Source organism: Schistocerca nitens, chromosome 6, assembly GCF_023898315.1.
Source record: "Schistocerca nitens isolate TAMUIC-IGC-003100 chromosome 6, iqSchNite1.1, whole genome shotgun sequence".
In the NCBI taxonomy this organism is placed as follows: domain Eukaryota; kingdom Metazoa; phylum Arthropoda; class Insecta; order Orthoptera; family Acrididae; genus Schistocerca; species Schistocerca nitens.
Genome location: NC_064619.1, coordinates 112228208 through 112254131, shown reverse-complemented (window position 1 = coordinate 112254131; position 25924 = coordinate 112228208). Strand labels below are relative to the sequence as shown.

At 42.2% G+C, this 25924-nt stretch overlaps 1 protein-coding gene across 1 annotated transcript in view; it reads left to right on the top strand.

The window, feature by feature from the left end:
- Window positions 1-25924, top strand: part of LOC126263249 (trichohyalin-like) — a 191515-nt gene that overhangs the window by 157580 nt on the left and 8011 nt on the right. Inside the window, exon 8 of the mRNA XM_049960333.1 lies at window positions 6437-6619. Coding sequence (XP_049816290.1) covers window positions 6437-6619 — 183 coding nt within the window. The remainder of the gene's footprint in view (window positions 1-6436; window positions 6620-25924) is intronic.

Below are 25924 nucleotides of genomic sequence, written 5' to 3'. Positions count from 1 at the left end.
GTTAGCAAGCACGAAGACGAACACTAAAATCTATCATCGTGTGTAGCAGTGCATTATATTGCTGAAATATTAGACCAGGATGGCTTGCCATGAAGGCCAATAAAAGTAGGTGTAGAATATCGTCGACGTACCGCTGTGGTGTGCGGATAGCAAGGGGGTACTGCAATGAAATGAAATAAAACCCCAGACCAGCACTCTTGGTTTGTCAGGGTTTACGGAGGGTGACGGTCAGATTAATATCCCATCGCTTTCCGGGCCATCTCCAGATACGTCTTGGAATCTCATTGATACACCTCGAATCTCATTGACTGAAGTAGGACTGTGTTCAGTGATGAGTTCCCTTTCGAACAGAGCCATGATGACCAAAGAAGACTTGACTCCAAATGCCTCGGAAAGTGGTGGCATAAATATCACTCATTTATTGTGAAATTTGTTTGTATATGTACCGATTTCTGCCCATTTCGGATAATTCCTTCATAGTGCGTTCTTTTCTGGTTTTAAAGAGTATTTAATCTACGTCACTGTATGAAGGAGCACGGAACTAATAGTGTGCTCCAACATTAAACAATATTGTTTTCCATATTCATCTACATTAACTCACTTTTTTTCCACATTTAGTACCAGCTGCTATTAGTCACACCAGATAGTAATTCTGTAAGTCATCCTGCATGCTACTGTAGTCATTCAGCAACAACTCTTTCCTCTTCACTACAGCGCATCAGCTGTCAGTTAGAGACTGCTGTTCACGCCACTAGTCAGAGCATTGACATGTACAGAGAACGACAACGGTGCTATTGCGCTTCCCTGGGGCACTCCTGACCGTACGCTTGTCGCGCTCGAGGCTGCTTCCTGCGTACAAAATTTCTTTGCGATGTGCTGTGCCTCCGATAAGTTAATGACTTATTGCTCTAACAGTCCACGGATGTACTGCCGGTCCATAGTGTCCAACGGGCACAATATTTCGGCCATCAGACATGTGGCCATCGTCAGGTGCGCTGACGAACTGAGGTCTTGATTTTTTTTTTTTTTTTCTTTATTGAATTTCAATTCCCCCCGAAGGGGGCGGGCGAGGTCTTGAAGGCGGACGGCCGTCTTAAATCCCCTCCCCTCGCGAGGCGTTCTCACCGCGGTCCGCACCCGCGCGTCAGCGGTCGGTGAGATTCTGGCGTCGGCGTCTGTGGTGTCGTCGGTGTAATTACCTCGTCCACCCTAGTCACCCGTTCGTCTCCTTTGCTGAGCGCCTTTTTAATTAGACTCAATGCTGGTTCCCATGCCCTGCTGAGGTTGTAGCCGCAATGTCGGTTGATGAGTCCGTCCCTGGTACGAATTTTGATAGCCTCTCTAACGACACTGTCCCAACATTTAGAGGTCTGTGCCAAGACCCAGGTATGTTGGTAGTCCATTTCGTGATTTTCGGACAAACAGTCCTCTGCAACCGCCGACTTGTTGGGGTACCCAAGTCGAGTGTGCCTCTGATGTTCTCGGCAACGATCTTCAACGGTGCGCACTGACTGTGTAGTATAAGCCTCCCTATACTAACACGGAATCTGGTATATGCCGGGCTTCCGCAAACCGAGATCGTCTTTGACACTTCCCAATTGTGACTTATTGTTCCCTGGATTGACCCGTGTTAATTCTCTCTACCACTACACACATAAAATAAGTCGAAATAAGGGTCACCATACTAACTTTCTGCGCCGAGATAGGGTTAAAATTGTCAGTACTCCGACGTCAGTAACTACACGCCAGCGGATATGCAGCTACTCTCAGAAACGTTCCGATATGGCATCACTGCACTGGAATATGTACCCTGGTAATTGATTTATTTTTTTGGTGTCAGTTAAACCTAGGGAATACTACTACATTAATGAAACCCATGTCCCTGCTATCCAGACGTTCGAAATTTGGTATAGGGGCTCTGCCTATCCTGCACGTTCACACTCACATATCCGCACTGCTGATGTGATCTTCCGTCTGACGCCTGGTTGATGCATCTCACCATGTTAGTCCACCCTGTGCCAGCCTCTTCGTTTCTGCTTAACTACTGCAACTCACATTAGTTTGAACCCGCTTACTCCATTCCTAACCTCCTGGCCACCCTCTACCACTGACATGGTGAAATGTGTATTAACACATTAACATTCCGACATTGGATAGGTCCAGGGAAAGAAGAGCGTTTTCGGCCCTACAGCTATGAATGCATTGTGCTAACGGTATTGTGATACGAAAAACAAATGCTACGTAGTATGGTTTATGCAATCTTAGGGTACAGCGTACAATCCCGAGTGCTACATATTGACAACATTCAGCACAACAGCGGAAGGAAGATTTTATATATCTAGGTACTGCCTCCTTTGGCACAACCCTACTTGCCTTATTGCTGAAAGACAGTTAATTCTCATATGCGGTGAGGAATATGGAAGGAGTCTATGAAGTGTGATGTATACCACTGCTAGCCTGATCTCTTCGTTCGCATATCACGTCACCATCGAACGTGTTTGCAAGATGGTTAATGGGCACCTTCACCTGAGGCTACAGCGTTAATTGCCTTTGAACATATGTCGATTTGCGATCAGAATTATGCAGCAGTGGCTGACAAGCAAATGCATTAGACGTTAGACTCTACCCTGCTCACTTACTTTAGTCCTCGATAAGGTGTAATTAGGATATCTGCTAGACTTATTAGCTGAGTGAACTTTTGCAGCTTGCCTCGTTCCTACTACCACTGTACAATATTTTTAACTACAGTTGATTTCGAAAATTAATATAGTGAATCCATGAAGTAAGGTCTGTTGGTTTCAGTGAAACAACAGACAATCCTCAGTTTTAAAAAAATCGTTAATTACGGGTCACGTGTTCAAGGATATACATTAACTGCATCAAAGTTATAAAATGCAGGAAAACACCAGATTTATGCGTTCGGCAACATGTCAACAGAGCCTAATGGTTAAATTGGTACTTTCCTCCACTCTATGGTTTTGTTGCAGTAAATGGACATTTTCTAACTCATGTGCTGCAATTAGTCTTTTTTTATACATTAAGATGCGCTGTTGTGTGACCGAAGCTGACAATTTTAGTAGAGTGACGCATAGCTACTCTGCCTAATCATAATTTTTCAAAAATAATTAAGGAGTTATAAAAAATCGCCTCATGAAAGTAATGTACATTTTAACAACAATATATTGAGCAATATAAGAATCCAAAGAGAAGGTCATCCTACATCACTTAAGAACAGGGCAAGGTGGTACGATGTCTGTCATTTCAGACGGATTTTGTTCTAACTGGAAACATGATGAGGAAATGACTAATTTACATTATGGCACTTGTACTTTGGTGTTTAGCGAATATGTAATTCAAATATTACGCCATTACAGGTGTTGCTTTGAACACAAGAAAAGATTACATAATTGAGTAAAATTGTTCGAAAATGTACTACACTAGGCAAATTGTAATAATTTATTGGTACAATTCCAATCATTGACATCTTACACATAAAAAGCACTTTCTCCCTCGGGCACCGACGCAAACTACGTAGTACCAAACATTACATTTTTGGCAGCGAATCCAGTCACCATTTGCCTATGATTCCGCACCATAATAATGCAAGAAACAAAATCCACAATAATTCTCGTTGTGTTATGGCGATTTTAAGCTTTTAATGCCTCTTTCATCGTTACTCATGGACCTACATTTATGTTTACTGTTCTTGTTGGATTTGTTTGTTTGTTTCTTTGTTTCCTGTTGAAAAAGATTTGTCTTGCTGCCAAGGTTTCCCAGGTTTTCATCTGAACTGAGTCGAACTGATATGTTTTTCCTCTTCCGAGACGATACTTTTTTCTTTGGAGTTGGCAAAGTGTTCATGACAACATTGTGCTGAGAAGCGGTACTGGATGCAGTTGTTAATGCAGTTTGGCTCCAGGCATCTTTGTTTTGTAATTCCTTAATTGGGGTTACGATGAATCCATTCAGTTGCATTTTGTGACATTGAGGCTTTGAGGCTTGAAGAAAGTTCCGTCTAATGGCTGTAGTACAGGTTTACTATGTGGAGACAATCCCAAACGTTCCACCCCATTTTCCCGACAATACCCTACAGCATCGGAGCTGGTATGGCTGCAATGGTTGTGAATAATAAGAACTGTAATACTATCCACAGTTTTGTATTTCTGAAGTGTCGAAGACAGATCATAAACAGTTCTTCATTAATGTACCTGATTTCCTCATCTCTGTAATGGAACCATGAGCTAAGCCGTGTCGAAATTCAGGGCGTTTCCTCACTCCTGTGAAAATAACTATTGCTGGGAAATACAAATAGATGTGTCCATACATGCAACAGTCACATTTTGTCCCCTTTCCATGGCTCTCAGTGAAACAACTTGTTGTTTACCTACACAAGTAACTATTTTTGGAAGTCTGTTGTCAAGAGAAAAGACGGAGTCATCCATATTATAAATACAATCTGGTTTATGAAACAGATCGTATTCGTTGAAGATTTCTTCCAAATTCTTAAAATATTTACTTACTTCCGTTTTATTTAAGTCTTCAGCTCTGGCTCGTGAAAGACCCTCATATTTTCGCAGGATACGGTTAGCGTATCTCTTAATAAATGCTCTAAACCAATAGATTCCAGAAATCTTATTTTATAAGTTCCATGGATGCTTAAAATTATTTTCCTAAGGCAGCCAAAATGCCACTCCTCTTAACTGGAGCAACGACAGGCCCAATCCTCTTTGTTCTAGAAATAAAGCTCTCGGGACAAAAGCATCTTATATTTGAGATTTGAGACCATTGAATGACCAGTATTCTATAGTTGGAGGTATCTGGCTTTCATTTTAATTTTAATTTGTAGTGTATTATACAGAGTGCTGAAAGGAATGTCATATAACTAGGATGCAGCTCGAAGGTTCAAACATCCATCCATGACAGTCTTTAATGCCTCATTGATGTGGCTCGACTCTGTTTATTGTAGATTTACTGATCGTTTTTTGGGGCCCCTAAGGCAAGAAGAATAAGGGCTTGCTTTAGAAACTCACAAGAGAAAATATATTGAAATATACAGAATTTATTTATCGTAATTGTGTATAACTTGTCTCCATTAACCAGTCTTGACAGACTAAGCAATATAACTGCGTTGATCGGAATTGTACTAAGATATCGAAATTGTACCTTTTTCTCATCGAAAATGTACTATTGGCAGGACTGAAATCACGAGTAGATAGTACTGAACTTGCCAGGAGATGGTAGCACATATCAGACAGTCTTTCTCTATAGACACCTCAGAACACGTTGGAACGGAAAACAAGTCTCTAACCTCACCAATATAGAATCTACAGGCACATCGAAACTAGTCAGTTTATAAAAGCACATAAAACCAAGTAACTGCACTTACCTATCAACAAGAAGAAATTTATATTTCTGTATCACAAACTGGTATATTCAGAAAAAGACAGCAGGAGCTTCTAACAACCTTACCACAACAAAGGTCAAAAATTAATTATGATTGTGGTGTTGCTCACGCTGCTAAATACTGCATTTTCGGGCCACAACAAAGTTATATTATGTGGCAGGTGTCATTAGAGCACAGTTAATAAAGTCTTTTCTTGAAATAATGGATAAACTAGGCACTCATCTTTTCGTGTTTCCCACGCTGGTCTCGTTGTGAGCTCATGGCTCAATCGTCGAAAAATCTAGGTAGTGATGATTCCAAGCTCGGATGCAAAGAGGCCTAGGTGTTATTCTGCGATATTCAAAATTTTTAAGATGTGTTTCACAAACCATTCTTGATGATTAAACTTTTGCAAGTTAAGACAATGGAGATGTAAAAAAGTAATCAGCACTCCGAATTTAAGTTACACTTCTTTTTTATTACTTTTGTTGCAATATCACTTCACAAAATAAAATATACTTGAAAATATCTTCCTCACTGTTAAAGTTGACATTTTATAAACTGACTACAATTTGCGTCTTTCCAACATGACGTCCAAGACTTGACTCTCTAATAACCACTTACGCCCCCAAAAATCAGAGTTACAAATACGTCAAAGATCATAGTGACAAAAAAAAAGGAATACACATAAGAATAATATCATAGCAATATAAACATACCGATGTATCAGAGTACCTCTACATTAATGAAATTAAATCTGAATGTTGTCTCAGAAATATGTTAACTACTTTACGGAAACACAGTAGAATATTGCTGGTATCGAAAGGTTGAGGTGAGGTGCCGTAATGGTTACGTAATTCAAGTACCATTACAAGCTGCAGAAAACTTACTCACTGGAACGCCATACAAAGGCAAGTTCCACCAACACTATGAAACTGAAAAACGCTGGGAAACTTTACGTTAATCGGAATCGAAATTGTACCGCATTACTCCATGTAGAAGGCGATGTTGTGATTAGAAGTGAGATTTCAAAGTTTGCGTTTGTTGTTGCAGGAGGCGGAGCGTGCGGAGGTGGAGCGGCAGTGGCAGCAGGGCCTCCTGGAGGAGGAGGCGTACCTGCGGAAGGTGCACGAGCTGCTGGCGCTGGGCACCTCCGAGGCCGACTACCCGAACCACCCCTTCCTGTCCGTCATAGAGGGGCAGGCGTTGGCGCTACCACCAGGCGCCGGAGACCAGGTCGCGCCCTAGCTCACCACTCCTCACCACCTCCTCCTCACCTGTGTGTGGCGGGGGTACACTACGAGCTCCTCGATTTTATTCATACTCGTAGGATTTGAAACTCGGAGCCCAGACGTCAGTTTCCTAAAGCAGCACAACGCAATCGTTAATCTAAAAAAAAAGTGCCATTGTGCCGTTTCCAAGTTAACATAATCGCCAATAGCTATTCTAAAAACGTTGTATCATCAAGTTCACATAATCGCCGGTAGCTGAGTATGTAGTGTCAGTGCCTTGTAATCCTAATGTCAGTGGTTCTTTTTATTTTTTTAAATTTATTTATTTACACGTCAAGTACCGTAGGACCAAACCGAGTAGCAAATCTCCAAGGTCATGGGACGTGTCAGTACATGAAGTTACAACATAAAAGTAATAACAGACAAAAATAAATGTTCATGAACCTGAAAAAAGTCAGTCCGTAAGTTTAAGTAAACGCTATCAGAAATACAATAAGAATCAGCTCAATTTTTCAAGAAATTCCTCGGCAGGATAGAAGGAGTGACCCATGAGGAAACTCTTCAGTTTCGGTTTGAAAGCGCGTGGATTACTGCAAAGATTTCTGAATTCGAGTGGCAGCTTATTGAAAGTGGATGCAGCAGTATACTGCACACCTTGTTGCACAAGAGTTAAGGAAGTCCGATCCAAACGCAGGTTTGATTTCTGTCGGGTATTAACTGAGTGAAAGCTGCTTATTCTTGGGAATAAATTTCTAATCCCGTAAATAGTGACATATTTTGCTTTCATTTCAGTTCCATGTTTAACAAAAATTAAAATCTTAGGTAACAAATACTGATTCAGAAACTTTTAATCAAAAATAACTTTCTTATTATTATTAGTTACTTTTGACACGAAAAAATTTAAATTTTATAGACATGCAAATGCTACACTGTTAATCTGAAAGAAATATATACATCAGGTAGGTGAACACCAACCAATTCGGTTGCGTAGACTGTGTCACTTGCACAGGTTTTCAAGAATCACTTCTGCTGCCTGGAGTCGGAGGCATTTTGAGTTCTTATGGTGATATTTCCATAGAAGCTTTCATCCTCTCACAAATATTTGTTTAAAAGACAAATACCAATTTCCATAGATTCAGATTTAAAAATGTTTTCATCATCTATTTCCCTCCCTTTGGAGTTCAGTTCCAGAAACAATAAAACTAGTTTTTTTTTATTTTTAAACAAGAAGTAAAATACAGATTTTCATAGATGTAACCTTGAAAGTGCTGTTGAACTCTTTAGTAATGGTTTATTATTTAAAGAAAACTTTCATCCCCCATTTCACTACCATAGGCACTACATTTTCAATAATGCTGGAACTCCCATTTCTTTATTTCTGATTCGATATTGCCTTAATAGCGACACATTTGCAAAATAGTTTTCCTCCCCTACTTCACCACTTAGTGGTGAAATTTCTTAAAATCCGTTCTTAAACGATGCCTACAGGGTAAGGTCAACATTCACTCCGATTTTTATGTTTCTATCTTTAACAGCTTGGCCTGGGTTATATTGAGTCATACAGTCAGTTAATCAATCAGAGCATTTCCTTTCATATGTAGAGGTAATAGTGCTCAGTCTCTAGAAATATAAATGCATTTCAGTTTATTGTGGATGCTTTCATTTTTGTGAAATCAGTAATTCAAAATAAAAAATGTAGTTGATGTTGTTGTGGTATTCAGTCCAGAGACTGGTTTGATGCAACTTTCCATGCTGCTCTATCCTGTGCAAGCCTCTTCATCTCCCACTACCTACTGCAACCTACATCCTACTGACTCTGCTTAGTGGATTCATCTGTTGGTATCCCGCTACGAATTTTACCCTCCACGCTGCCCTCCAATACTAAATTGTTGACCCCTTGATGCCTCAGGACATGTCCTAGCAACCGATCCCTTCTTCTAGTCAAGTTGTGCCACAAACTCCTCTTCTCCCCAATCCTATGCAGTACCTCCTTATCTTCTGTAGAACCACATTTCCCAAGATTCTATTCTCTTCTTGTCCAAACTATTTATCGTCCTCGTTTCACTTCCATACAAGGCTACACTTGCGAGGTGCCGGGGCTAGTAGTGTATTTATCACTAAATTCTACTAGAATCCACATGTGTAAATCATGCTCTAAGCCCCCCCTATTCTAACTCCGACTTTTGCTGTTGCACAAGGATAAAACAAATACGCGAACTGACTCTAATCAACCCTGCTAGTGGAGTAGAAGAGAGTTTGGCACCTGCAATAATTTAATTTGATAAATAAGTTAAATAAACAAAGGTTTCATTAGCATAGTGAGGAATGATAGGGTTGCTCTATTGATTAACAGAAAGAAAGTTCTGTCCAAAATAACAATATGATTTATTAAGATTAAACGCAGAATAGTAAAAGAGACACAGGAAATATAAAACATCAAATTGGCTAAAATTGGAGATTCATACAAACACAGTAAAGGTGAAGTTGTCCCTAACTTAGATCGTGAGGTTTAAGACGAAGTGGTATGTGGAGCCAATTCCTTTCCACTCAAATCTCAAGAGAGACACACAGCTAACCCAATAGTAATTGCTGCTACTCGAAACTGAACAAAGTTAGAAAAGGATGAACAGGCGCGCTCTGCTGAGCTCTGATTATCACCTAGGAAAATCCCTATCTGCCGGTGCTGCGGACGTACATTACCAACAGTCTTCTTATCTCCCAGAACACGATCTGGCGTACCGCAGGCGAGGGCTGGTTGCTCCGACGTCCTCGACCGAAAGGCGACTGCCGACTACTCAGAGCACCCGTACAGGCCGAACACCGAACATTCCCGCCCCCACGACAGTGGCCGTGGTTACGTTCCAATCAGCAACTCGAAAACCGGCGGAAATTCCACTCCATTGCCGGAGCACTACCATTCCACCAATGGAGATTCTTGGCGCCAATTTCTGTGCTGATTTTGCAGAAAGTGCGGGAATTTTCCCGCCACAACTGCGTGGGTACACAAGTCATTCCCACGCCTCGCTGGTAGCCCGCCAGAAAGTGTTTTCGCAAAGTTTCTCTGAAGTAACGGAACCTCTAGCCCAGCCGCTACTTCACACCCCAGCGGGCGTGTCTCTTGACAATGTCGGCGTCTGAAAAGCATTCACTCGACTGCCTCACACACGTCGGCTTAACTCTCTCCAGTTCCACAGAGCCCGCCTGTCACCGGCCCACCCGGGTGACGAGAGACGCTGCGTGGGAAGTACGCGTGTTAAGGAAAAGCAACCCTCCACCGCATGCAACTAGAGAGGAGAATCGTAAGATAGAAATATGAGAGGGGGCTCATGCCACCTCTCATTGCCCCTACGCCATTTTAGATTGTAATTGGTGAGCGGTTGGCTCACTTAGGAGCAAGGTAGTGAGTCAATCGCCCAAGAACAATCTTACAAAGTGACTCCACATACCGCACTCTATAAAAAAGATCATTGCAACTGAAAAATGCAACTCATAGAGGGAGGATTATTTATGATGTAGCCAACTTCACCTTCTTAATATGGAACACTAACACTCACATCACACATCCATACCCAGGGAGCCCCTTCCAAACACCGATTCACGCAGACATTCACGCTCTAAACATGGCCCGGGCATCTGAGCCAAATATGGAGCAGTTTATTCTTTACAATCAGAGTTGGAGTGCTCCGCAATTAAATGCCCAAGATGTTACAACAATTTTAATCATTAAACTAACCTGACCTCACTCACACATGATAATATTTAAGTTAACAATCTCTTTGTGAGTTTTCAGAATCTAGTTACAACCTCCGATTCATTCTGTCTCCCTGCAGCAAGAATAACCTTTACAAAATGTTCCCTGAACTGATGATCCATTCACAATGACAGTGGTGGTATCTGCTTCAGTTTATGGGGACTTCAGGCACACTGTTAGCATACACACAACAATAAACACAAAATACAAAAAAAACATGATGTGGAGAACAATACAGTAATCAGTAATAAGAATTACAGTGTAAAACACAAACGCATACAAGGTATAACATACATTACAGAAACAACATAAGAGAAAGAAATTTAAGAAAAACAAAAAAAACAAGGTTCATGGGGCATCAAATTGTGCGTGCACATTGCACAAAGTTCACGACTGTGCTGAGAATGAGGCACTAAATCACATTGTTAGAAATATCCGTGGCACTTCACTGATTCCACTGTACTGACATCACATAAGGCTAAACGTCGGTTGTAGTTGCTACGTTGTGGCAACAGCAATAGGGAGTTCTGGAGTGTCTGCAGTACGCTGTTGAGATTGTAGTCAGACCCACGCATATGATCACGGCCGTATGGTAGGAAGACACAGTGATAGGCTCTCCTCACGTCGATTAATTGTCTCTGAGGTCTACTCGTTGGGATACATCACTAGTCTAGGTCTCTTCTCTCGCTGGACAGAACTTTATGTTTCCCAATATTGCAGTTCGACGAGGGATGATGGCACGTGGAGTGACTCCACAAGTGTGTGAGGTCATCCATACAGGATCGAACTAGGAGCGACTATTGTTAAAAACTGCTCTCTAATAGAGAGGAGAAGTAAGACATGAGACCATACATTTGTTAGTGTGGCACGATACTGCTTTGTGTATGCAGATCGGCCAATGCTAGTGAGTTGTAAAAACCCAAACAGGTGAGTATAGAGCGTCCCTTTCTGTCCTGAGGCACATGAGGCGCAGGTTCTGACACAATATGTGATGTTCTTCGTGTACTCACGACAACGTGGTCTGCCGCAGGGAATCCCTCCAAGCGGCTGCCGCGTCCGGAGAGCTAGCAGGCTGTCGCGTGTCAGGGTCAACGGCCAGCCCCACTTTCGCTTGTGGCGGGGCGAGGGTCCCGTGTAATCCCTCAGGTAGGCAGCCGGGTGACTGTCAGCGTGTAGGACGGGACGCTCGCCCTCTAGCAGGTAGCCGAAGACCTCTTGTTTTTGCGCTGGCTGGCCTCTGCATTGCCACGTTCCTCGTCATCTGTACAATTCTTACAAAAGTCTTATGCCTAACTTTTTCCCATGACCTTCTATGTTATAATAAATTTACATAATGAAACATTGATGGTCTGTCATTTCAGACACTCTTATTTTACTTTTATAGTTATTAATCTATGGCAATCATTATAACATCTAATCTAGACATGGAAATAATTTATTTTGATATATGTGTAGAGACCGATCTCAGTATGTACATGGTGTGTGATAACTGATGCTTTGTAATGGATGAACAACTAAATGTGCGGGCCCGCACTAATATTACTATTAATTATATAGATCGACAGTAGACATGCTTCAAGAATTAACTACCATATCCCAACGATCTACATTCTACGTCTTTTAATTAAATTATGTTGTTATGCAGGTCTAAGTTTTACTGTGCTATAAAGAACATGCAACTACGCTACTTTCGCTCGCCCGTCGTCCCTCCATCTCGGGTCTGTGGTTTGGTGACCTGAAAAATAGCAACTCAACAGGCGCGCGCCACACTTGTGGTAGAAAACCCCCACAATATTAATCTAGTTATTGTTAAATCCTACAGTTTAACTTATCCTAGTATCGTACTTTCCCTTTTATTTATTTATTTATTTATTTTATTTTATTTATTTATTTATTTATTTATTTATTTTATTTACCTTATACAATACCCTTACATAGTTCCTGTTACGCTGAGGTGTCTTGCTGCTCGCCGCTATTGACGACAGTGATGTGCGCGCCGTACGACATGACCTCCGAGTTTTCATTACGCCTCACTGAAACTCCAGAGACTGGGTTAGCCATGGCTATACACGACAATAAATTTATAGTTGCAACTTCCTTCTCTATGTGATGCGGTTTTCGCGATCAAAGCACACCTTTCCAGAAGCAATGTAATATGACCAAGCCAGGACTGGTTCCTGTTGAGGATTCAGACACCCAACACACGCCAGCTACACAGTATGTCACGAATATCCAAGTACAATTCCTTGGTGATTCATCTGTGACAAAAACGAGCAGCACGCTAAATCCCCAACCAGCACATTAGCATGGTAGGCTTTTATGCCCTCATTTCTCTCGTCTAGGGCACCATTAGAGTCAAATGCTCACAGGTTCACCCCGACTTGCAAGACAACGATACCGGCGCAGCTCTGCAAAAACTATACTGCCCATATTCACCCTCGAAATCGCGCAATATACCACAATCGTGCAGTGCACTGACGCGTGCCTGCAAGCATTGGTATGAACGTCTCACGAACTGGTTGTGGCCGCTATGGAGCGTATCACGACCTCTCAGAACGCTTCTAAGAGCACGTTCTTGTATGCGCCCGTTTGTGCGACGTCTCATCACTCATCCTTATCCCTTAACATGGACACCAGATAGGAAAGGACAAAAACATTGCTCATGAAAAGGTAGTGTCTCCTACTCCATCGACATTGGAGATCGCAAACATAAACAAAAAGAGGATAGCAGCAGTAAATTCTTATGCAAGACAACGCAGCGTGTTAATACTTTAGCAATCTTAATCTATTAATGTAACGATTATTGTTCCCCTAACAAAGGTTCATATATTTGCCTATTCTACTATGTACATTTCTTACACTAGTACTATTCTACGAACTCCTTTATGTGAGATATGTGGTGGAGTCCTATGGACTTCTTTCCTTTCAGCGTCTCCAATTCATAAGCATTGTGGTGAGCTGCTCTCCTTATACGGTACGGGCCGTTGTAAACAGAATAGAATTTTTGGCATTTCATTTTTTGTTTGTTCGAAAGTCGGAAAGACTTAACGAGCACCTTTTGTCCAACTTGGAAGTGTCGTAGACGAGCTCCCCTGTCGGCACGTCTCTTCCTGACCTCTGCTGCAGCCCGTATCCTCTTGAGAGCCAAATCCACTATGGCTTGGTGCTGCGTTCGCGCCCTTGGTGGGAAGTTTACGACCTTGGTTATCAAGTCCTTAGGAATCCAGTTTTTTAGTACTGTAATGGGTGCCAATTTTGTTATCCCATGGGGTGCCTCATTGATCACCTCCTGGAAGTCTTTAAGGAAAACGTCCCATGTCGTGTGCTGTTTGTTACAGTACAACCGGCACAAGTTTCCGAGTTCTTTAATAACCCGTTCTGCAGCATTCGAGCTCGGATGGTGTGAAGATATAAAAATGGGATCAATTTTACATCGACGCAACGTCTCCTTCCATGTTTTTGACTTAAACTGTGGCCCGTTATCAGAAATGATTCTACTCACATGACCAACCTGTGGTAGGAAATCCCGGATGAGGGCTCGTGATACAGTTCGTCCTGTCGCCCTCTTCAGTGGCGTAAAGGTAACGTATTTGGACGTTAGTTCAACAAACACTAATACGTAAGTATATCCTCTTCTTGTTCTTGGCAAAGGTCCCATCAAATCTGTTGCTGCTAATTGTCTTAATTTGGTCGGTACGATTGGGTATAATGGTGCCTGCATGCTCACAGTGGTGTGCTTCGCCTTTTGGCAGTCTTTACACACCGACAGTACCCTCCGAATTCGACGCTCCATGTTTCGAAAGTAACACATGGTCCTTAGCTTGAGATTGCACTTGCGTGGTCCGAAGTGTCCATAGCTAAGGTGAGTATGCCATATAACCTTGTTTATTAGGTGTTCAGGGATGCATACCCCCCATTCAGTGTCATTGGTATAATTTCGGTGGAAAATTATGCCTTTACGCAAGAGGTAGAACTGCCTGATGGTGGCGTGTCTTCTGTCTATCCATTTCTGCTTCAATAACACTAGGGCAGGGTCCTTGTCTTGCTCCTTCTTGATGTCCTGCATACTACAGGTAATAAAATTCTCAAAGGCTACTTTCTGCATATAGTAAAGGCAGTAGTGATTTTCCTCTAGATCTTCTTCCATGTTGTGCTCAAATCCGATCGGTGACCGTGATAAGGCGTCTGCAATAATGTTCTGACTGCCGGGGATATATTCTATCGAAAAGTTGTACTGCTGTAGATATGATGCCCACCTAATGAGCCGCCTGTGATTAAGCTTTGCAGTCATCAAGAACTCGAGTGCCTTGTGGTCTGTGTAGACTTTCGTCTGGCGACCAAACAGAAGGTATCTGAATTTTTCAAACGCCCATACAATAGCCAGCGCCTCTAACTCGGTTACTGAGTAATTCCTCTCACTCTTGGCTAGTACTCTGCTAGCAAACGCAATTGTCTTCCACACCCTGTTTCCTTCATGTACATAGTCTTGGAACACCATGACACCCAGACCGGAGTATGAACTGTCCGTTACTATGCAAAGCTCTTCAGCTAAATTAGGGTGTGATAGGATGGGTGCTTGTAATAATGCGAATTTTAATGTTTTCCATTCGGATTCGGCCGCCTCATCCCATTCCCAAGGAATCTTCTTTCCTGTAAGTTGATGCAACCGAGGACTGCTCTGAGTTTTGACATGTATAAAGCGGTTGTAAAAATTTATGATCCCCAAGAACCCCCTTAACTGCTTCTTTGTCGTAGGAATGGGAAACTTTTCAATCGCTTCGATCTTTTCGGGATTTGGCGCAATGCCCTCACCCGTGATGATATGTCCTAGAAATTTCACAGAGGACGTCGCAAAACTCGATTTTTCGATATTGATAGTCACACCGTATTCCTTGAATGTCGCTAGGAGTTCACCGAGGACCGCATTGTGCTCTCCCCAAGATTTCTCCGCGATCAGCAAATCGTCCACATAGCTGGTGACATGACGTTTCAAATTATCGCTTAGTATGCCGTCCAGCCCCCGAATGAATGCGGCAGATGAAACGTTCAAACCAAATGGTAGACGACGAAACCGGTAACATCTTCCAAATGCTAAAAAGGCTGTGTACTGTCTGCAATTTGGATGGAGCTCGATCTGCCAGAAACTCGATTTTAGATCAACTGATGAGAAGATTGATATTCCATGGAAGTTTTGTAAGAGTTCCTCTAATCGTTCCGGTCTGTCTGTTTCGGGTTCTATTATGGTATTAATTTGTCGCGAGTCCAAGACTAAACGAATACTACCATCTGCCTTCTCGACTACTCTTAACGGGTTATTATAGGCTGAAGCCGTAGGTTCTATTATTCCTTCACTCAGCATTCGCGTAATTTCAGCTGCTACTTTCTGTCGATATGCCAAGGGGATTGGATAGGGTGGCACACGAAACTGGTTGTGCGGACGTACACGAAATTCATATTGGAAGTTCTTTATTGATCCTGTCTTGGGAAGGAAGACCTCCGCATGTTCTACTAGTAATTTATGAAGTTCTTTGCGGTGTTCGCCCCTTATATTCTTTATTGCTTCCACTTTTTCTCCTATTTTCTCCTTTATTTCTCCCATTATTCCGACTTCCTTCTCATCCGTGTCCTCTCCCCTATCCGCAACGTCGTCCTGTTCTTCCTTTCTGTCTTTCAGACACGCATAGTTTATCCGAACACAGTTAGACGGTAGTTGAGCTGGGATCAGCTGATCGTCGAACTTAATGTGGACGGGATTCCCTTTCCTCAAAACCACTTCACCTCGTCCTAGATCAACTATCGCTTCATGTTCATTTAGGAAGTCCGTTCCTATTATCATGTCGATCGCCAGATTTGGCACGATCCAGAAGTTAGACTCTATTTTGTGTCCTTGGCAGGAGAATTCCAGTCTTGTTTGTTGGGTGACCTCCGTACATTTACCCGCTAATGCCCCTTTTATTTTGGTTTTCTTAACCGATAGGACAGGCCAGTCCATCTCCTGAGAGCACCTCTTGTATGCTGCCTCAGATATTGCTGTTATGTAGCTTCCACTATCTATTATCGCATTCAGACTCTTTTCAGCTATTGCTACTGTGATAAGAGGCTGCCGATCATGTCGAGGAGTTGCTTTATGTTCCTCGAGCAGGATTTCTGATAAATCTTCGTAATGTATCATCCGTAGTTGGCCAGGTCCGAGATTACGTGCGAAATTCCGGCGGCCTGTGTTCGCACTAGTCTGGCGTCAATCCCTAGTTAGGCTCCCCCTCCTCTGACGTGCATTAGGATTTGCGGGTCTGGTTTCAATCTCCTGGTTCCACCGTTGTCCTTGGTTTCGCTCTCTCCAATTACGGTCGCTTTGCCGTTCGTTATTCCTTCTATCCCAGATTCCTTGTCTAGATTGACCCTGCTCCCTGACGTTCTGGTTTCCGTGTCTTTGGTTTCCATAACCTTGAATAGCGTAACCTTGACTTCCGTAACCCTGGTTTCCTAACTGACCAGTGCGATTATGCAATCTGCTATCGTCTTCTGTTCCTGGCCGGTGGTATTTGTTACTTTGCCCCTTCTTCCTGTCCTTTGCGTCTTGTTTATCAAAGACTACTTCGAGTTCGCGCAATAGAATCTTGAATGCTTCTATGTCAGCTCCACACTTGCCGACAAGTGTCTGTTGGTACCTAACTGGCAATTTGGAAAAGCAAAATTTAATGATTTCTCCGTTACTATATGGACTATCTAAAAATTGATTCTTCTTGAGTAAATCATCAAGAAATTTGGTTGCGCTCCTATGCCCGGACACTTCCAGTTCAGGACAAAATATTATTTCCTCTTTAATCCTATCTTGCGTTTCCTTTGACCAGTAGGTCCGCAGGAATGCACCAACAAATTCCTGATAAGTCCGACACGTCACTGCCACACCCCGCATCTTTTCCGCGGCTTGGCCTTCGATGTGTCCACACATGAATTCTAATTTTGCCTGGGTTGGCCATGATGCCGGTAATGAATTTGTAAACTGCATCACCCAGCTCTTCGGATGCATCGACCCTCCATTTTCTTTGAACTTTTGGAATTTCAGTATCGACAGGAAGTGATTGTGATCAAAATCCTGTCTGATCCTCGCACTGGTGTTGTCACTCGTTTCCGATACTTGCACGTCTGCTGAGTGTCCTGTTCTATCTTGCTGATAACTGTGATGTGCAACCTCTGTATCACAGTGGAAGTGGCACTCAGAATTCACTCTCCTAAGTGGGCTATAATTATTGGAGCTATTACTTGCTGTTTCTGCGTGTGCATTGTTAGTTCCGCACTCTGTCACTGGGCTAGAGCACGGCGGGCTTTTCCTCGGAGACACAATTCTGTGTACTCCATCATGGGTATCCGAACGCGCAGTGCTCGTGTGCCCGTTTTGCTCTAGTTTTGCTATCCGACTCTCTACTTCTTCCATTCGTTTCGTGGAGTTCGCAACCGCGATATTACCTTGAGTTTTTAAGAATGCTAGGGATTTTGAGTGGGATTGTGTTGTACGTCGCAAGCGCCCTGCGAGTTTAGAAGTTGCTTCCGCGACTTTCATTGCCCCTGTTGCTGCAGTTTTGGCAAGGCCTGCTACTTTTTGTGCTACCGTTGACATTTGTTTTGCTTCTCCACATTCTTTCTTTATTGTTAATAATTCCCCACGAATTTCCCCTATATGCGAAATTATTGCCTCCGTGTCCTTCTTACGCTGTTCGTCAGCTTCTTCCTTCTCCTTCTTACGTTGTTTCTCCTCTTCTTCCTTCTCCTTCTTACGTTGTTTCTCCTCTTCTTCCTTCTCCCTCTTACGCTGTTCGTCAGCTTCTTCCTGCTTCTTACGCTGTTCGTCAGCTTCTTCTTTCATTGATCGTAGGAAGCTCAGTATTGGGTTTACGTCATCTTCTTGATCCTCTTCAAACATGGGCGATGTAACTCTGGACACCTGGGCGCTAGAGCTCTGACGTGACCGAGCTGGCCTCTGTCTGCACTCGTTCGTTTGACTATAAACTTCTGCTACCGTCTCGACCTGTGTGCCTGTCTCTGTTTCATCCTCTACTTCACTATCATAATCACGGCCGCAACGCTGCTCTGAGATCGCGTCCAAATCACCTTCCTCATCAATGCCCCTGGCGTCCTGTCCTGCTAAAAATGTGCCCATCTCATCTCCGAACCTATTCCCGTCAGTAAACTGCCCCTTATCCATTATGCTATCCTCTTTTGTTTTAGCTTCGCCCGATAATAGTCGTGCCTTACTTCTCGTTATCATTCATAAAAACAAATTCATCTAAAATGCACAATAAAATTAATCTACTCCATATATTTTTTACACATAAACATAAAATTTCAACAACGCTGTTCCAACGCTGTAATCACAAACACAATTTGATGTGGTACAGAAACCGCACACAAATCCGACAAAGTGCGATGCGGTACAGACACCACATCAGCGAAACACAAAAAAAACAATGAACAAAAAATATATACACTGAAAACAAAAACTGTAGTCATGCGCCGCTACTTAAAACTAAACGCGGAACTACCAAAAAAAAACTTGGGTATTAATCATTAAAAAAAATAGAGAGAAAAAAAATTGAATGTTCCTACTAAGAATCCTGTTTGTTTATCAGAGATTCACAGGAAAGATCCGAGGCCAAGGGTCGCCATATTATGCGAGGTGCCGGGGCTAGTAGTGTATTTATCACTAAATTCTACTAGAATCCACATGTGTAAATCATGCTCTAAGCCTCCCCTATTCTAACTCCGACTTTTGCTGTTGCACAAGGATAAAACAAATACGCGAACTGACTCTAATCAACCCTGCTAGTGGAGTAGAAGAGAGTTTGGCACCTGCAATAATTTAATTTGATAAATAAGTTAAATAAACAAAGGTTTCATTAGCATAGTGAGGAATGATAGGGTTGCTCTATTGATTAACAGAAAGAAAGTTCTGTCCAAAATAACAATATGATTTATTAAGATTAAACGCAGAATAGTAAAAGTGACACAGGAAATATAAAACATCAAATTGGCTAAAATTGGAGATTCATACAAACACAGTAAAGGTGAAGTTGTCCCTAACTTAGATCGTGAGGTTTAAGACGAAGTGGTATGTGGAGCCAATTCCTTTCCACTCAAATCTCAAGAGAGACACACAGCTAACCCAATAGTAATTGCTGCTACTCGAAACTGAACAAAGTTAGAAAAGGATGAACAGGCGCGCTCTGCTGAGCTCTGATTATCACCTAGGAAAATCCCTATCTGCCGGTGCTGCGGACGTACATTACCAACAGTCTTCTTATCTCCCAGAACACGATCTGGCGTACCGCAGGCGAGGGCTGGTTGCTCCGACGTCCTCGACCGAAAGGCGACTGCCGACTACTCAGAGCACCCGTACAGGCCGAACACCGAACACTCCCGCCCCCACGACAGTGGCCGTGGTTACGTTCCAATCAGCAACTCGAAAACCGGCGGAAATTCCACTCCATTGCCGGAGCACTACCATTCCACCAATGGAGATTCTTGGCGCCAATTTCTGTGCTGATTTTGCAGAAAGTGCGGGAATTTTCCCGCCACAACTGCGTGGGTACACAAGTCATTCCCACGCCTCGCTGGTAGCCCGCCAGAAAGTGTTTTCGCAAAGTTTCTCTGAAGTAACGGAACCTCTAGCCCAGCCGCTACTTCACACCCCAGCGGGCGTGTCTCTTGACAATGTCGGCGTCTGAAAAGCATTCACTCGACTGCCTCACACACGTCGGCTTAACTCTCTCCAGTTCCACAGAGCCCGCCTGTCACCGGCCCACCCGGGTGACGAGAGACGCTGCGTGGGAAGTACGCGTGTTAAGGAAAAGCAACCCTCCACCGCATGCAACTAGAGAGGAGAATCGTAAGATAGAAATATGAGAGGGGGCTCATGCCACCTCTCACACTCTATACAAATACTTTCAGAAACGACTTCCTGACACTTAAATCTATACTCGATGTTAACAAATTTCTCTTCTTCAGAAACGCTTTCCTTGCCATTGCCAGTCTACATTTTATATCCTCTCTACTTCGACCGTCATCAGTTATTTTCCTCCCCAAATAGCAAAACTCCTTTACTACTTTATGCGCCTCATTTCCTAATCTAATTCCCACAACAGCACCCGATTTAATTAGACTACATTCCATTATCCTCGTTTTGCTTTTGTTGATGTTTATCATATATCCTCCTTTCAAGACACTGTCCATTCCGTTCAGCTGCTCTTCCAGATCCTTTACTGTCTCTGACAGAATTACAATGTCATCGGAGAAACTCAAAGCTTTTATTTCTTCTCCATGGATTTTAATTCCTACTCCGAATTTTTCTTTTGTTTCCTTTACTGCTTGCTCAATATACAGATTGAATAACATCGGGGATAAGCTACAATCCAGTCTCACTCCCTTCCCAACCACTGCTTCCCTTTCATGCCACAGGACTCTTATAACTGCCATCTGGTTTCTGTACAAATTGTAAATAGCCTTTCGCTCCCTGTATTTTACCCCTGCCACCTTCAGAATTTGGAAGAGAATATTCCAGTCAACGTTGCAAAATCTTTCTCTAAGTCTACAAATCCTAGAAACGTAGGTTTGTCTTTCCTTAATCTATTTTCTAAGATAGGTCGTAGGGTCAGTATTGCCTCACGTGTTCCAACATTTCTACGGAATCCGAACTGATCTTCTCCAAGGTCGGCTTCTACCAGTTTTTCCATTCGTCTGTAAGGAATTCCTGTTAGTATTTTGCAGCCGTGGCTTATTAAACTGATAGTTCGGTAATTTTGACATCTGTAAAAACATGCTTTCTTTGTGATTGAAATTATTATATTGTTCTTGAAGTCTGAGGGTATTTCGCCTATCTCATACATCTTGCTCACCGCATTGGTAGAGTTTTGTTAGGCCTCGCTCTTCCAGGTCTGTCAGCAGTTCTAATGGAATGTTGCCTACTCCTGGGGCCTTATTTCGTCTTTGGTCTTTCAGTGCTCTGTCAAACTCTTCACGCAGTATCATATCTCCTATTTCATCTTCATCGGCTTTCTCTTCCATTTCTATAATATTGACCTCAAGAACATCGCCCTTGTATAGATCCTCTACATACACCTTCCATCTTTCTGCTTTCCCTTCTTTGCTTAGAACTGGGTTTCCATCTGAGCTCTTGATATTGATACGAGTGGTTGTCTTTTCTCCAAAGGTCTCTTTAATTTTCCTGTAGGCAGTATCTATCTTACTCCTAGTGATATGCGCCTCTACATCCTTACATTTGTCCTCGAGCCATCCCTGCTTAGACATTTTGCATTTCCAGTCGATCTCATTTTTGAGACGTTTGTATTCATTTTTGTCTGCTTCATTTACTGCAATTTTATATTTTCTCCTTTCATCAATTAAATTCAATATTTCTTCTGTTACCCAAGGATTTCTATTAGCCCTCGTCTTTTACCTACTTGATCCTCTGCTAACTTCACTATTTCGTCTCTCAAAGCTACCCATTCTTCTTCTACTGTATTTCTTTCCGCCATTCTTGTCAATCGTTCCCTAATGCTCTCTCTGAAGCTCTCTACAACCTCTGGTTCTTTCAGTTTATCCAGGTCCCATCTCCTTAAATTCCCAACTTTTTGCATTTTCTTCAGTTTTAACCTACAGTTCATAACGAATAGATTGTGGTCAGAGTCCACATCTGCCCCAGGAAATGTCTTACAATTTAAAACCTGGTTCCTGAATCTCCGTCTTACCATTATATAATCTGTCTGTGGCCTTCCAGTATCTCCAAGCTTCTTCCATGTATACACCCTTCTTTTATGATTCTTGAAACTAGTGTTAGCTATGAGTAAGTTATGATCTGTGAAAAATTCTACCAGGCGGCTTCCTCTTTCATTCCTTACTCCGATTCCATATTCACCTACTACGTTTCCTTCTCTTCCTTTTCCTACTATCGAGTTCCAGTCACCCATAACTACTAAATTTTCGTCTCCCTTCACTATCTGAATTATTTCTTTTATCTTATCACACATTTCATCACTCTCTTCGTCAACTGCGGAGCTAGTTGGCATATAAACTTGTACTACTGTGATAGGCATGGGCTTCGTATCTATTTTGGCCACAATAACGCGTTCACTATGCTGTTTGTGGTAGCTTACCTACATTCCTATTTTACTATTCATTATTGAACCTACTCCTGCATTACCCCTATTTGATTTTGTACTTATAACCCTGTATTCACCTGACCAGTAGTCTTGTTCCTCCTGCCACCGAACTTCACTAATTCCCACTATATCTAACTTTAAGCTATCCATTCCCCTTTTTAAATTTTCTAACCTACCTGCGCGATTGAGGGATCTGACATTCCACCCTCCGATCCGTAGAACGCCAGTTTTCTTTCTCCTGATAACAACGTCCTCCAGAGTAGTCCCCGACCGGAGATCGGAATGGGGGACTGTCATAGCTCCGGAATATTTTACCCAAGAGGACGCCATCATCATTTAACCATACAGTTAAGCTGCATGCCCTCGGGAAAAATTACGGCTGTAGTTTCCCCCTGCTTTCAGCTATTCGCAGTACCAGCACAGCAAGGCCGTTTTGGTTATTGTTACAAGGCCAGATCAGTCAATCATCCAGACTGTTGCCCCTACAACTACGGAAAAGGCTGCTGCCCCTCTTCAGGAACCACACGTTTGTCTGGCCTCTCAACAGATACCCCTCCGTTGTGGTTGCACTTACAGTACGGTTATGTGTATCACTGAGGCACGCAAGCCTCCCCACCAACGTCAAGGTCCATGGTTTTATTAAAATGATTATTCATTAGTTGTTGCCTAAGATATTTGATTAGTAGTAAATGTAGAATATAAATGACACTAAAAATTATCAGTTTTTTCATGTGTGGGTCGACAGACTCAGCGCCATTTCTGAATATTGAAACCAATTTAAATGTCCACCATAGGCTGTCACATTCCTTATACAAGTGAAATTTATTGTATCGCCATATATTACATTACGACGCTGGTGGCCATTTTCAGACGAAGCTGCGCTGGCAGAGCGATTGTCATATCGAAATATGTCTGGCATTTTCCCGACGCAACTGCATTTCAAAATTGGCTGCAATGTAATGTAATGTAATACATGACGATACAGTAAATTTCACTTGCATAACTAATGTGACAACCTACGATGGACATTTAAACTGGTTTCGACATTCAAAAAGTATAAAAAACGGTGCATGTAGTGAGGTTCGAATCAATGCACTCAGGAATTTGGTAGGGGGGGGGGGGGGAGTTTTCAAACGGCCATCTGGCTATCCAGATTTAGGTTTTCCGTGATTTCACAAAATCTCTCCAGGCTAACGCCGGGCTGGTTGCTTTGAAAAGGGCTCGGTGTTTTCCTTCCCGGTCCCTTCATAATACGAGCTTGTGTTCCATCTGTAATGATCGCGTTGTCGACGGGAATTTAGAATCTAAGCTTTCTTCCTTTCTTTTTCGAACCACTGACTTTACGATAACCAAACTTTTACGCTACCTACTTATTTACCTGTGATTATATTTATTTGCTATAAACATATTGGTGTTAGAAGGGGCGGAAAATCTTCTAATTTTTGAAGAGGATTTTTATCTTTTAATTTGTGTCTTACTGCTTACAAATGCTGTAGTACCGGCCCGAGCACTGAGCTTTAAGTTCTGCAAGTGTGAAAAAAATCGATGAGGGCCGTCCCTTGACGTCCTGTTATAAGCTTTCGATGGACAGGGGGTACAGTGCTTTTTACCTTTCCCGACTACGTGAAAAGTTGGCAGAATGATAATGGAAGTCCAAGTTTCTTAACTAGAAAAGTCACTTATTATTTCATGTAGTTCTCTGATTGCTAACGTAGCTTGATGTAAGCTAATTCCCTATACCAACACAAGAAAAGAGTCTACGAAAAATGGGCTCTAAAGTCATACCTTAAGAGTTATGAGCACTTGTTCAGTAGAAGAAATGTGTTTCACCTTAGCGAAGACGGACAAGTGCTTGTAATTCTTAAGTTTTCCACATTAGAGTCCGTGCCTACTGGACTTCCCTCTTGTTATGGTCTACCCTACCGCCGCCATTTATAATACCACTTCTATTTTTCGCTTAGTCTTCTACTTTTCTGGCTTGCTTCTGGTACGTTCCGTATATCGCACTTCTTTCCATGTACTTTATGCATACTATTCTGAGAATTTCAAATTTCTTACTATATTTTACGTTGTCGAACGCTTTCCCTAGGTCGACGACATATCACATGAAAATATGTCTCCGCTATCTAGTGTAACGTCAGAAATACCTCGTTGATACTTCCACCTTTAACTAATCCAAAGTGATCGACATCTAAAAGATCCTCAGTTTTCCTTTAAATTCTATTTTATTTTGCTCTTGTCAGTAACTTGGACGCATGATCAGTTATATTGATAGCAAGGTCACTCTCGCATTTGTGTGTCTTCTTTGTGTTAGGAATTGTGTGGACGATATTCTTCCTTAACTCCAATTATATGCCTGAAGTCTCAATGATTTTAAACGAAAAATTTGGGTAATCGTTTTGATTCAATTTTCCCAATTGAATTTAAAAGTACCGAAGGAATTTTATCTATTCCTACTGCCATTTTGCTCTCACGTCCTTCCTAATTTTCACTCACTCCTTCTTCTGTTATTTCAGCATACAGTTGCTTCCTCCTATAAAGAACCACAGTGTTCTCTTTCTAATTTTCTGCTGTCTCCTCTCAGTTTAAAATTAGAATTTCCTTTGTACTCTTGATGTTAGCGCCTTTGTTTTTGATTTTGCTTTTTACTTTTCTATATGCTTAATATGTCACTCATTCCCAGGATCATTTCCTGTTACATTACATCACGTTTTTCCTGGAACGTTTTCACGATAGATATGTTCCGCATCCTATTGAAACCATCTCTAAACGGCTTGTGTTTCTGTATCAATATAAAAAAAACCAACATTTGTTGAAATTAAGGCCGCCTCTACGGCAGACAGATACCTTTTCGCTTTACCTATTCGTTAAGTCACATAAATTTTCTCACCATCTTTTCACTTAGTTCATTCTGCACCGATGTACTCTCAGGTTTCTGAATTTGAGAGATTGGGTGGGCAAGGTAGCAGTTTGCTGCGTAGCTCGAGTATTTTGTCCACGTTAATTGTCAGTATGATGTAGAATCCTTCATTGCGCTACCTGGTCAATTTCTAGCTCACTTTGTGTGTAACTGACATTTTCCCTTTTTTAAGCGTTTACCAGATCTCTTACTCAATTACTTGCTAGACGCACCTCAACTCTTCCATGACATGAGGACTGTCATATTCGATAACCTCATACTCATCTGCAGGTAATTCTGGCTGAAGAATTTCAAATACGGTACATGATACTGTGCATTCATTGCGATTCTACGTCCAAGAATTACCGAAAAATAGTGCTTTAAGACAAACTAAACTTAGGCACATGTTCGTTGTGAAACGACGTGCTCGATTTCGAGGATTTCATGTGGTAAGATGAATCGTGTGAGGTGGAGCATGCTCTTAGTTATCGAATCATTAACTTGGAT